This window comes from Crotalus tigris, unplaced genomic scaffold, assembly GCF_016545835.1.
Source record: "Crotalus tigris isolate CLP2741 ecotype Arizona unplaced genomic scaffold, ASM1654583v1 scf7180000023746.1698619, whole genome shotgun sequence".
Taxonomy (NCBI): Eukaryota; Metazoa; Chordata; class Lepidosauria; order Squamata; family Viperidae; genus Crotalus; species Crotalus tigris.
In genome coordinates, this window is record NW_024100155.1 from 1,277,835 (window position 1) to 1,291,023 (window position 13,189).

At 46.7% G+C, this 13,189-nt stretch overlaps 1 protein-coding gene across 6 annotated transcripts; it reads right to left on the reverse strand.

Annotated features, from left to right (window-relative positions):
- Positions 1-38: 38 nt before the first annotated feature.
- ST6GALNAC6 (ST6 N-acetylgalactosaminide alpha-2,6-sialyltransferase 6) lies at positions 39-11,844 on the reverse strand. Of its 6 annotated transcripts, none has more exons than XM_039321482.1 (7): positions 11,720-11,844; positions 7,063-7,233; positions 5,626-5,690; positions 4,176-4,355; positions 2,701-3,098; positions 1,804-1,911; positions 39-1,721 (listed from the first exon to the last, which is right to left on the reverse strand). In XM_039321482.1, exons 3-7 carry the CDS (start codon positions 5,638-5,640, stop codon positions 1,532-1,534), a joined length of 891 nt encoding a protein of 296 aa, XP_039177416.1. In that variant the 5' UTR covers positions 5,641-5,690; positions 7,063-7,233; positions 11,720-11,844; the 3' UTR covers positions 39-1,531. The 6 variants fall into 6 exon arrangements, with proteins under 6 accessions (XP_039177416.1, XP_039177415.1, XP_039177417.1 ...); XM_039321481.1 differs by lacking the exon at positions 11,720-11,844 and adding an exon at positions 10,038-10,286; XM_039321483.1 differs by lacking the exons at positions 7,063-7,233; positions 11,720-11,844 and adding an exon at positions 5,941-6,279.
- Between the last annotated feature and the right edge of the window lie 1,345 nt (positions 11,845-13,189).

Consider the following 13,189-nt stretch of genomic DNA (forward strand, 5'->3'; position numbering starts at 1 on the left):
AATCCACCTTTAAGAAGAAAAAAAAAAAAGGAAAGACCTTTTTAGTCAAGTCAACGTTTATTAAAAGTGTCTTCTTTAAGATTCGTCAAACACGTCAAAGCAACTTTTAACAGTAAAGAATGTCGCAGGCCAGTAAACGTTCAACCGTCTCAGAATGCATGAAAAGGCAACAGTGCAAAATCCAAACGAAAACATCCTCACCGCCATCGCTTTGGTACCAAACTTTTGAAGAAGGGGCTCCAGAAAGGACGTGTGTGTGTGTGTGTGTGTGTGTGTGTGTCATCTTTTAACCTGGCTGTTCCAGCTGGGGACAGTGGGCATCGCAACCCAACAGGTAGAAATCAATGAATTGAGAAAGATGAATGGAGGGCCAAGTTTTGCAGCAGAGAAACAGAAGTGCAAAGAGCAATTCTTTTATTGAATTCTGCAAATTGAGATTGTCGGAGTCATTTTGGGGAGCTGGCAGATCAGACGCCAGGACTGTGTTGCCAGGCTGAATAAGCTGCCCAAATTGCCTGGGTGCTGGGGGACTGGCCACCCACCGTGGGGCAGAAAAGTAAGATCAGCAGAATTGGGCACAGGTGGCTACACAGCTAAGGGAGTTCTTTGCTTGCCCAGCAGTATGTAGGGAAGTCCTTCAGAAACTTTTTTTTTGGGGGGGGGGTTCTTTTCCTGAACCCCAGATAGATTGGATGACCGGGGGAAGGCTGTTTGCTGCCTTCCCTGCTCTTCAATTTAAATTAATTTTTTTTTTTTTTTTGGTCATAAGGAAAGGGGGGAAAAAAAAATAGCGCCCCGATGCTTTGCTCTCCCGGATGCTCCAAGATTACAACTCCCATCCTTCCCAGCCACGGGAGGGGAGGTTTTGCCCAGTGGCCCCCCTCTAAAATAAATAAATAAATAAATAACACCTTTGGAAGGACCGAACAGGTCAAGCGGCGAGGGGTCAAGGGCAGCTAAGCAGATGGCGGGGCCTCACCAAGTCTCCTCGTCCCTGATCCTGAGCGACTTGGCTAAGGATAATGGGAGTCGGAGTCTGCAGTTCAGGAGGGCTCCCCCCCGCCTTCCAGGATCAAGTCTCTGAAGTTGAACAAGGCAGCGAAAAGGAACCAGGGAGAGAGAAAACAAATCCCTCTCGGAGAACTTACCAACCGCTAAGCGTCCAACTAGAAGCAACTTGGATGGGCTGCCATCCAGCTGTGAGCTCGTCGGACTCCTAATTTCCCACAATGCCCCGAGGCGCTCCTCTGTGGCATGATGGGAAATAACACAGCGCTCCAGGAACCAGAGAGAGCTCTTGGAGAGCTTACACCGAGCTCCACCAGTGCTAGAAGAACCTTACAAGGGGGTTGAGATGGGCGTCCATCCAACTGTGGGACCATCAGACTTCTCATTTCCCACCATGCCCCAGGGCGCTCCTCTGTGGCATGATGGGAAACTTAAAAACCTCCAGGCTCTGCTAGCCAGGCCCAGCTAGGGTGGGGCGCCTGCAAGATCCCGGCTTTGGCACTTGTGTGGTCTCCTTGTGGTCCTACTCCCACTCGGGGTGTGAGAAAGTGATGTTGTACAGACTAGCCCATCTGGCGAAGACCCGTTTCTCGGTGATAAAGCGGTGGTGGTTCCCTTTGTGGCTGCGTTCGTTGCGGATGTACGTCGTGCATTCGTCCGGCCCCTTCGGTTCGTAGTAGTGGTAGGGCAACCGGTGGGGAGGGGTCTTCATGCTGGGGGGAGAAAGGCCAGGTGAGGTCGAGAAAGGGGATCCCCTCCTCCCCAGCCTTGGAAGCCAGGCGCAGGGCAACTTACGTGCAGTAGCTGGGGGGCACCATCCCATAAACGTGGAGTTTGTCGCACAATTCGACGGCGATAACCATGGTGAACCAGCCGGTGCTCAGCCACGAGCGTGACGTCTGCCTGGGGAAGGGCAGAGGAAACCGGAGAAGGGAAGAAAATATTTTGGACACTTCCTTTTGGGCGTTGAAAGGGCGGAAGGACAAAAGGAAGAGGCTTCTGTTTGCCTTTCGCCAAGGCGCAGTGTGGCTAGACCAGTGTGGCAGTTTGAGGATGGGTGGACTACACCTCCCAGAATTCCCCAGCGCTGGCTTAGAGACCATCTGTCAAGTGTCCAGTTGGCGAATCCAGAAAAAGAAACTCATTCTGTCACTCTGCCACTCAACTTCTCCCTCTCTCTCTCACTCTCTCTTTCCCCCTCTCTCTAATCTATCATCTATCTATGTCTATCATCTATGTATCGCTATCTGTCCATCCATCCATATTTATCTATCTATCTATCTATCTATCTATCTATCTATCTATCTATCTATCTATCTATCTATCATCTGTCTGTCTATCTATCTACCTATCTATCTATTATCTATCTATCTATCTATCTATCTATCTATCTATCTATCTCTCTCGAATACAGGAATTAAACACGGTTCTAATTCGGCTAATTGATTTTGTAGGAGTCTCACTAAGTTTTAGCTTGCTAATTTTTCTGAGAACTCTTTTGACCGAGGCAGAAACATTGCAAAAGAAAAAAAAAACCTCATTCTTAACTTCTTGAATTAAGTTCGGTCTGCTTGGGGCTGATAGGTTTTCTGAACCCCTAAAAAGCTTCTCTCTCCACGACTGTCTTGAGGCTAGGAGTTCCGCTGGATCTCGGCTCGGGGATGTGAAAAACCTTCCATCTTACAGACTCACCTGTCCTTGCCCGTCTCTTTTTGGAACAGGTCGTCAAACTGCTGCATGCGCTTCGGAGAAGCCACGAAGGCGGTCATGTTGGGGAAACTGAGGCTGACGCGCTCGATGAGCTTGATGATGCTCTTCTGCATCTTGAGGGGGGGACCCCAGAAAATTAAGACGTTCTCGGGGGTCTTGTTGATGAACTCCTGCGGCCTCTTCAGGACTCGGAAGGCGCTGGAGTGAGCGATGACGCGGAAGGTGGTCTTGTTCCCCACGTCCTCCCAGAAGCCCGTGGTGGGCGCGTCGTTCATGCGAATGGTGCATTCGGTCTGGTCAATGTCTCTGCCCAGCTTGCTGCCCAGGAGGTGACTGGAACTGGTGATGAGGACGCACTGATTGCAGTGACGGTCTAAGGGCTGGGGCAGAAAGTAACCCGGTTGGAGCAAAGAGAGAAGGTGGTTTGGCTTCGACAGTCCAGGGAGAAGGAGTAGAAAAAGAAGAGAGAGCAAAAGAAGAGAGAGGAGAAGGAGAGGAAAACGGAGGAGGAGAGGAAGAAGGAGTGGGAGGGAGAATCGGGGAAGGAGAAAAAAGGAGGAGGTAAAGGAGAAAGAGAAGACAGAGAAGGAGAAAGAGGAGGAGGGGTGGAAAGGTAGAAGAGAAAATGAGGAGAAGGAATGGTAGAAAGAGGAGGAAGAGGAGATAGACAATGAGAATGAGAAGAAGAAAGAAGGAGTCATGAAAAGAAGGAGAAGAAGGAGGAGATAAGGAGGAAAAGATGGAAGAAGAAGGAGAAAGACTTGTCAAAAGGAAGGAGGAGATAAAGAGAAGAAGATGGAGAAGGAGACGATGGAGGAGAAGGAGTTGTCCAAAGGCAGAAGGAGGAAGAGATAAAGAGGAGGAGGAGGAGGAGATGGAAGAAGAAGAAGGAGAAAGAATTGTCAAAAGGAAGGAGGAGATAGAGAAGAAGATGGAGAAGGAGACGATGGAGGAGAAGGAGTTGTCAAAAGGCAGAAGGAGGAAGAGATAAAGAGAAGGAGGAGGAGAAGATGGAAGAAGAAGGAGAAAGAATTGTCAAAAGGGAGGAGGAGATAAAGAGAAGAAGATGGAGGAGAAGGAGGTCAAAAGGCAGAAGGAGGAAGAGATAAAGAGAAGGAGAAGGAGGAGGAGGAGGAGAAGATGGGAGAAGAAGAAGGAGAAAGAGTGGTCAAAAGGAAGGAGGAGATAAAGAGAAGAAGATGGAGAAGGAGAAGATGGAGGAGAAGGAGAAGTAATTTGGCCCCTTTGACCCCTTCAAAATTCAGATTCGGGAAGCCCCTTCCTCAAAATTACCCCGTTAATAGAACACCACAACCCTTGGCTTGTTGAAATCCAGAACCCGGGTAAATTTGTCGAGGTCGTTGAGACAGCTTGGGCAGAAAATCCCTCTGACTTGGGGGGACCTCCTGGCCCCAAGGGGAGACCCCAGCCCACCCCAGCCCAGCCTCTCCCCCTACCTTCCCTCCAGAGACAGGCAGGTATTCGCCTTTCACCCCCCACGTCTTGAGGCTGGAGGGCAGCGGGGTCTTGTTCTGGGGAGGGGCGTAACGGAGGCCTTCCCCGCGGCTGTTGGAATTGTAAATGATCAGCAGCATGAACAAGGCGAAGAGAATCACCAGGACGACGGCGTGGGGGCTCTGCAGGGGGCGGAGACAGAAGCGGGAAAAGGGGACCACCAGGTGATCAGGAGGTCAGCCATTTTCATTTGGACGTGTGCAAAGATGGACGCATTTCGCTTTAGGCAGCCTCTCCTGTCTCACCTTGGCCCTCCAGCTTTCTTCTTTTTAGCCTGAATTTTGCAAACGCGGCCGTTTTGGCTTATAAATAAACTTTCTCCCTGTTGTTACAGAGCCACATTTGAATGGGTTTTATATATATATATATATATATATATATATATATATATATATATATATATATAAAAAACAAACAGGAGGAAAGTTACATCTTCGCCATGTTGTTTCTTTCAAGGAGGGTTAAAAAAACAGGAGGCCGAAATTCGCTCGACATTGAACAGGCCTTTCAGCATGGCTGGGGGGGGGGGGGAAACAACCCTACAGAGAGGGGCTTTCTAACCCCCCCCCCAGTCTGTCCATTTCCTGGACTACAAGGCCCATAAAAAGCCAGAATTAGCCCTTCTTCACTGCCTGGACCAGGCCTGAAAACTTTGCAAAGAGATTGCACGCAGCAGGGGAGTTAGATTTTGCAAGAAAATGGACCTGTTTTATCCCGGGCAGATGGAAATTCCCCCCCCTCTTTATATCCTGAAGAGGGGGGGGGGGTCTCCTGCTAGAAATCTCACCTTCCAAGAAAAGATGATGGGGGATAGAGTCCTTTGCCCCAATTTCGCCCTGCCAATGCACTTCAAATTCATGGCTGTCCTCTCTCTCTCTTTTTTTTGCATTTTGCTCTTTACTCCTTCTCCCTCCCTACTTTTCTCTGTCCCTCCCCTTCCTGTCCCCCCCCTCTCTCTCTCCAAAGAAGCTGGACTACAAGTCCCATCAGCTCCAGCCATGGGTGGGGTGGGGAGGATGAGCTATTAGGAATCTCCTGGGCCAGATTCAGGAGGGGCGGAAAAAAAGGAGTGATCCTTTTCTTCTCCTTCCGACCGGCAAAGTCAATGGAAGAAGATGGATTCACTTGACGACCAAATTATTCAATTAACAACGAATTAAGAGGTTAAGCAGTGATTTTTGCCCCCCCCCCTGGCAAAAAAAAAATGGCAGTAAAACAATTCCAGCCCAAATTGTTGGTCGTCAACATCAGATGTTGCATTTTGCAAACTACGGGCGACGTAAAAAAAAAAAAAAAGGATCCGGCCCCAATTTGCACCACTGTCCCATTTAAACCCAGACATCCAGGAACGGGGCGGTAGGGTCTGAAGGCGTTCCTGCCAAAAGTGCCTACCTTGTGGTTTTTCATTGTGGTAGCCGCAGTTTAGGGTGGAAACTCAGTCACTCCAGCCCGACCACCTGGATTAAAAGTGAAAGACACAAAGTCACTTCAGGAGCGCCAAACTTCAATTACATAACCTTAATCATCCTTTCCGGAAAATATTATTTCTTGGGCCTTGAGTGTCTCCGCTTGAAAATGGCAGAAAAAGAACGAACAGCGCTTCAGTCAGTCGGAACTAACCATGCAAAGCACGGATTCAAAGCTTCGACACCAAGTTATGATTTAAAACTCAGGAGAATCCCAAATACTTTAACCCAAAGTACTTAAAATATTGGCATCTCCACCCAGAAACAGGCATTTTGCTTCTGGCTTTCTGAGATCCAAATGGAAGCAGAGGTTGCTTTGTTTGAGCGCTGCTCCCTGGCAGCGAATGGAGAAATACACTAATTTTCCATGAAAGGAAGGAGGGAGGGAGGGAAATATGGGAAAAACACAACGCTAGCAAAAAGGAGAAAGTCCAAGGGGCAGAATAAAGTACATGCAATAGATTAACTTTGTTATCTCAGTTTCTCTAGGTAATCTCTGTCTCCTTTAGGCAATCTCTGTTGAACAAGAAATAAGAGTATGTGGTTAGAAATCAATAAAAGAAATAATCTTTCTCTTTGGATTTAAGTCACAAAAGGGAGAAAGGAGCATACTGAACCATTTATCCTCAAAGGCCAAACTGGTGTTTTCGGCTTCGTGCTTCTAGGAGCAAATGTCAAAAGGACATTTGCTCCTAGACGCACGAAGCTGAAACACCAGCCTGAAGATGACGAATGAGACTTCGTCGAAACGTCGCCAAGACACTTCCAATTTGATGCGGGAGAAAAAACCCTAGCGAGACCACACCTGGAATACTGCAGCCCAGTTTGGTCACCATACTACAAAAAAGATGTTGAGAGTCTGGAAAAAAAATCAGAGAAGAGCAACTAAGATGATCAAAGGCTTGGAGGCTAAAACATACGAAGAACGGCTGTGGGACTTGGGTTTGTCTGGTCTAAAGAAAAGAAGAAATAGAGGAGACATGATAGCAATATTCCATTATTTGAGGGGCGGCCACAAAGAAGAGGGGGTCAAATTATCCTCCAACGTACCAGAGGGAAGGAGAAGAAATAATGGTTGGAAACTGATCAAGGAGAAAAGCAACCTGGAATTAAGGAGAAACTTCCTGACAGTGAGGACAATTAACCAGTGGAACAGCTTGCTACCAGAAATCGTGGGTGCTTCATCCCTGGAGGTTTTTAAGAAGAGGCTAGACTTTCACCTGTCTGAAATGGTATAGTTCTCCTGCTTGATCAGGGGGCTGGACTAGAAGACCTCCAAGGTCCCTTCCAGCTCTATTCTATTCTATTTAAAAGGAAAAATAATCTGGAGGAAGGTGGGGGCAACCCCTCCACCTTCATTTACCGTGGGAGGATGTCTTCTTTGAACGAAAATGGGGGCACAGCGAGGAGGGCCTTTTCCTTCGTGTCGACGGCGCCATTTCTGTCTTCCGGAATGGTCTTCCATGCGTCTGGATTGTTTTTCTCTGAGTCTCACATCACTGCTGGAGTCCAGAGAGAGAATGGGCAAGCAGAGCTGTGGAATAACCACGAGGCAGGTCAGGATGAGTGCTAGGCTTATGCTCAAGCAAAAGGAAAGACAGAAAAAGAAAATGAAAATGAAAAAGGAAAGAAGGAAGGAAGGAAGGAAGGAAGGAAGGAAGGAAGGAAGGAAGGAAGGAAGGAAGGAAGGAAGGAAGGAAGGAAGGAAGGAAGGAAATAAGTAACAGTAACAGAAATCATATAACAAAGTTGGTGGTCTTCAAATCCAATCCCCTGCTGAAATAAGAGACCCTATACTCTTTGGGACAAGAAAGAAGGAAGGAAGGAAGGAAGGAAGGAAGGAAGGAAGGAAGGAAGGAAGGAAGGAAGGAAGGAAGAAAGAAAAAGAGAGAGAAAAAGAGAGAGAAAGAAAGAAAAAGTGAGAAGGAGAAGGAAGGAAAGAAGAAAGGAAATAATAGAAATAGAAATAATAGAAATGTAAATAACAGTTTTCAAAGGAGTGGAGGAGTTTAAAGGAGAAAGACCAAGCTGGCATTTTGGAGGCAAGTTGTTCCATTGATTAATAGAATAAGTTGGAAGGGACCTTGGAGGTCTTCTAGTCCAACCCCTTGCTCACGCAGGAGCAAAGGCATTTGTAGCCCACACTCGTAAAAATGCAGTTTTCACAAACAGTATTCTTTAAAAAGTTGTCCTGGTGCAGAGAGAGAAAGCTGGCTGCTGTTTAGAGGTTTCCAGAATAGCGGAATTATTTTGGGGGTGGGATGGAGGTTGGCCAAACTACACGATGCTTGTCAATTCCACATTTCAAACGCCAAAGAGAATGTCGTGTTTTGCCTCTTCTCAACATCCAACAAAAGGGGTCTGTTCCCATCCCATCAACCCACAATTTTGATTTCATTTCTTTTTTTTTTTAACCAGAAGTGAGCCAGCTTCGTAATTTCTGCTTGGAAATAAAATAAAACCACCACTGTCTGCCCCCCCCAAAAAAGTTTGGGGAGCCCCTGGCAGTTTCCCAAAGGTAAGGCTGTAGTTAATTAAGGATAATGGGCATTGTAGTCCCCTTTCCCATCACATTTTTCTTCTAACCCCTTTGTCTGATTTATTCAGGTGATGCGAGCCAAGTCTAAGTGCTGCTTTTAATTCAGTTTTCATTTCCAGAAAGCTAATGACTCAGAAGGGCTTGATGCCACTTTTAAAGGAATATCTTTCTGATTGGCAACTATTCATATTTTTCAAAAAGGAAGAGGAGAAAGAACTGGCTAATATAATGTGCCTTTGGGCTCAAATCCAGAAAACTGCAGCAAGAAAAGGCAAGTCCCGAGTTTAAACAACACGCAGAATGTGAATTTGCTGCATACAAACCAGCCACGGTTCAACCGAACAATGATACGTTAGCAATCCATGGTTTATCTCTGCCCCCAGAAACTGTCCGAAACAACTGGAATACAAACAGATTTGCACAAAGGGGTGAGGGTTTATTGGTTTGACACTGATCCAAAGATATTGGTGACTGATGACAGCCAAGGATGGAAGGAGAGAACGTGGGGAAGTTGTGAGTAGACGAGGCCTAGGGATGTGTGTAAACACACACAGAGGGAGGATTCCCACATACAATTTGGGAAGTCCAGTTTGCAAGAAGGCAAGGCAAGGAAAAGAAAGAAAGAAAGAGAAAGAAAGAAAGAAAAAGAAAAAAGAGAAGAAGGAAGGAAGGAGAGAAAGAGAGAGACAGAGAGAAAAGGAAGGAAAGAAGGAAGGAAGAGAGAAGGTAAAAGGGAAGGAAGGAAGAAAGAAAAGGAAGAAAGAAATTGAAAGAATGAAAGAGAGAGTAAGAGAGAAAGAATGAGAGAAACAGAGAAAAGGAAGGAAGGTGGAAGGTAAATGGGAAGGAAGAAAGAAAGAAAAATTGAAAGAATGAAAGAGAAAGAGTAAGAACGAAAGAAAGAGACAGAGAGAAAAGGAAGGAAAGAAGAAAGGAAGGGGGAAGGTAAAAGGCAAGGAAGGAAGGAAAGTAAGAAAGAAGTGGAAAGAATGAAAGAGAAAGAAAGAGTAAGAGAGAAAGAAAGAGACAGAAAGAAAAGGAAGGAAAAAAAAAAGAAATAGAAATACCACAATCTTTTCTCCCGGGTCAGCTGAACTTTCACTGAACAAGACCCACATTGTCTGGTGGGTCAATCGACCCCTTGAAGCGGAAAATACTGGATTGAGCTCAAGAAGAACAAATTATCCTGGCCAAGCCTTCCCACATCCCCCACTTTCTCGCTGCCATCCAGCATCCATCTTAAGCCAAGCTGCTGCTTCTCGGAAGGGAGGGGGGGCCACCGGCCCTTAAGCAGCTCTTGTTTTTCACCCAGGCCGTCAAAAAACGCCCGAAAGAAAAGAGTTTTATCTCCGGATCTGGGCAAAGGGGAGACAGCTAGGGCTGTACCCCAATAACTGGGCACCGCCTCCCTTCCTCCTGCCAAGATGCTCCAAGGCATCCAATCCACCCAGCCTCCTTGCCTTGCCTTGACATATCCGTTCCCCCCTTTTTCTTCTGAATTATAAACATTGCAAAGGGGTGTTTTTTTTGCAAGGAGGGGCCTTTCTAAAGGCTTTTTCAGCTGCAAACATCGCCTCTTCTTCCAACATCCCTGCCCGCCACTCCCGAAACGGGGATCAACTAGCCTGATCTTTTTTTTTTTCCAAGGGGGGGGGGGAAATAACCACAAATCAGATCGGCCAGATGGATGCCAGGATCTGTTGGGGGCCCCCCAGCTTCCTCCAGTAGGGGTTTCCCCCTTCCTACCCCCCCCCCCAAATCCAGTCTGCTGGGGCAAGGCCCGGGAGGGGTTAACTTACCGCTGGTCCAGCCACCGGGTTTCCCAAGGAGTTAAAAGGACAAAGGCCAAGCTGGCATTTTGGGGTTCGGGAGGGTCTCCAAGCTAGCTCCAAATTCCGGGAAGCAGAGGTGGGGGTTGGGTCTCTCCTCTGTCCCCCCCCCCAAAAAAGCTGGACCCCGTTTTAAGGGCAGCGCCTCTTTGAGAAGGTTACAGAGCATCCAGCAAGAAAATCTGGAAGGCAGACGTTTGCTGGGTCCTAGCGTGTGTCTTTTTCTCTCTGCTTCCCTCTTTTCTCCTCCTCCTTCTCCTCCTCCTCCTCCTCCTCCTCCTCCTCCTCCTCCTCCGCCTGCTGTGCCCTGATCCAATTTCAGCAGCTTCCAAAAACAGAATGCCGAAGACTTTTCCTCCCAAAGGATGGCAGCTGACGGGGACATGGCAAGAAGATGGCCAGGCTGTTCCCAGGTTTTCAGTTTCTTTTTCGGCTTGGAGAAAAGGATTTTAGAAGAGAAGAGAAGAGAAGAGAAGAGAAGAGAAGAGAAGAGAAGAGAAGAGAAGAGAAGAGAAGAGAAGAGAAGAGATAACAGAACAGAATAGTTGGAAGGGACCTTGGAGGTCTTCTAGTCTAGCCCCCTGCTCAAGCAGGAGAATCTATACCATCTCAAGACAGGTGATTGTCTAGTCTCTTCTTAAAAATCTCCAGTGAGTGAGCGCCCACAATTTCTGGTGGCAAGCTGTTCCACTGGTTGATTGTCCTCACTGTCAGGAAGTTTCTCCTTAATTCCAGCTTGCTTCTCTCCTTGATCAGTTTCCAACCATTGCTTCTCATCCTTCCCTCTGGTGCTTTATTAATGTGACCCCCTCTTCCTTGTGGCAGCTCCTCAGATAATGGAATGTCTCCCCTATTTCTTTTTTCCCATTGACTAGCCAGACCCAAGTCCCACAGCCGTTCTTCGTATGTTTTAGTCTCCAGGCTTTGGATCCTCTTAGTTGCTCTTCTCTGATTTTTTTCCAGACTCTCAACATCTTTTTTGTGGTATGGTGACCAAAATTGGCTGCAGTATTCTAGGTGTGGTCTTACTAGGGCTTTATAAAGCGGTAATAGTACTTCTCGTGATCTTGATTCTGTGCTTCTGTTTATACAACCCAGGATTGTGTTAGCTTTTGGGGTTGCTGCTGCACACTGCTGACTCAAGTGATCGTCCTGGGTGTGGATTTATACCAAATCATGCGAAGCAGACAGGTCAAGACCTGTTTGCTGAAGTCACCCTAAGCCATGTGGATTTTTTTCACCCAGGAATTCTGAATCCGCCCTTTTTCCTGGGTCTGGCAGCCCATTCAGACGTGCAATTCAGCAAACTGGATGGGGTTGCCCAACATGCTAAATTCTAGGGGGGAAACCCACAATGCTACCCCCTTTTTGCTGACACTAAGCAAACTTAGCATTATGGGCCCCGCAGCCTGCAGATCTTAATTTATTGATAAAATTTATTTGCCACCCATCTCATATCCAACGACTCTGGGTGAAATTGATATCTTGAACTCGTCTGGCTATTATGTCGTGTGAACAGGACTCTACGCCTGCAAATTCTTGGTTCATTTCCCCCGAATTGTCAAATCTCCCTGCAGAGATAACCACCCACCCAAGGATTGAAAAAAAAAGGGGGGGTCTTTCAACATGCAATAACCGACCCATAAACTCACCAATATTCTAGTCCTCAGGGAGCTAATTCAAGCCGAAACCAACAGCCTATTGCATACGTGGCAGGTTTGCTTTTCTGGCTGAAAGACGGAAAGCCTTAGGCAGAAAACAGGTTATACGTAATCCTGGGGAGGTCCATCGTACCTTCAGATGGTAATTAAATGACTCATCGTAAGTCCAGTACTACTGAGTTATTAAAGCTACTAGATTATTAAAGCTACTAGATGTTCCTAAAGGTGAAACGTTGCATTTTCTGGGTCTTCTTAAATTTTCTTGCGAGGCAGGATAACAGTCCAATAGAACTGGAAGGGGCCTTGGAGGTCTTTTAGTCCAACCCCCTGCTCAGGCAGGAGACCCTACACCATTCCAGACAAGTGGAGGTCTAAACGCTGCTTAAAAACCTCCAGTGTTGGAGCACCCACAACTTCTGGTGGCAAGCTGTTCCACTGGTTAATTGTCAGGAAATTTATCCTTCGTTCTAGGTTGGTTCTGTCCTTGAACTAAGGAGTTAGAACAATTAATCTGTGGGACAGCTTGCCTCCAGAAGCAGAATGTCTTGCCTCTAGAACAGCGGTTCTCAACCTGTGGGTCTGGACCCCACTTGGGGTCGAACGACCATTTCACGTGGGTCGCCAAACAATGCAGTCCGTCATTTTTTCCCCCTTTTCCTTAGCTGTGCTACTCCCTTTTATTCTATTGGCTTTTGAAAGCCAATAGAATAGACTCTCTTGAATAGAGTCTAATTCTATTGGCTTTCAAAAGCCAATAGGAATTGTCCAGGCTGTCTCTGCCCTGCTGAGCCCGCCAAAAGTCCCATTCTGCAAACGGTGCTGCACCAGTTGAGTCGTCCTCGACTTACGACCGGTTGAGTAGTCCTCAACCTACGACCGGTTGGGGGTCGCGGCATTAAAAAGGTTGAGAACCACTGCTCTAGAAGCAGGAATGGCTGGTGGAAGAGTTTGGGAAATGTGTAAGAAAAAGCTCTTTTTCCTATTTCAAAAAAGGATTTGGTATCCCATCCCCCTCTGCTCTCCAAATTCAGTTGCCATAGTAGCCCGAGATCGCTTCCGGTAGATCTCTGCGCCGGTTAAAAGAGGCTTACCAAGGGATAATATTAAGATTTTTTTTTTAATTAAAAAAAAAAAAAAAGCAAAGGCATTTATAGCCCACACTTGTATAAATGCAGTTTTCACAAACAGTATTGTTTAAAAAATTGCCGTTTCCCAAATGTAAGGCTGTAGTTAATTAAGGATGATGGGCATTGTAGTCCCCTTTCCCATCACATTTTTCTTCTAATCCCTTTGTCTGATTTATTCAGGTGATGCGAGCCAAGTCTAAGTGCTGCTTTTAATTCAGTTTTCATTTCCAGAAAGCTAATGACTCAGAAGGGCTTGATGCCACTTTTAAAGGAATATCTTTCTGATTGGCAACTATTCATATTTTGCAAAAAGGAGGAGGAGGAAGAACTGGCT

Coding starts and splice junctions, on each gene's coding strand:
- ST6GALNAC6 (XM_039321480.1), bottom strand. CDS start 5,122: ATGCAAAAAAAAGAGAGAGAGAGGACAGCCATGAATTTGAAGTGCATT. Junction 3,099..4,175: donor TGCCTGTCTCTGGAGGGAAG/GTAGGGGGAGAG, acceptor TTTCTGCCCCAG/CCCTTAGACCGTCACTGCAA. Junction 1,722..1,803: donor GTGCCCCCCAGCTACTGCAC/GTAAGTTGCCCT, acceptor TTCTCCCCCCAG/CATGAAGACCCCTCCCCACC.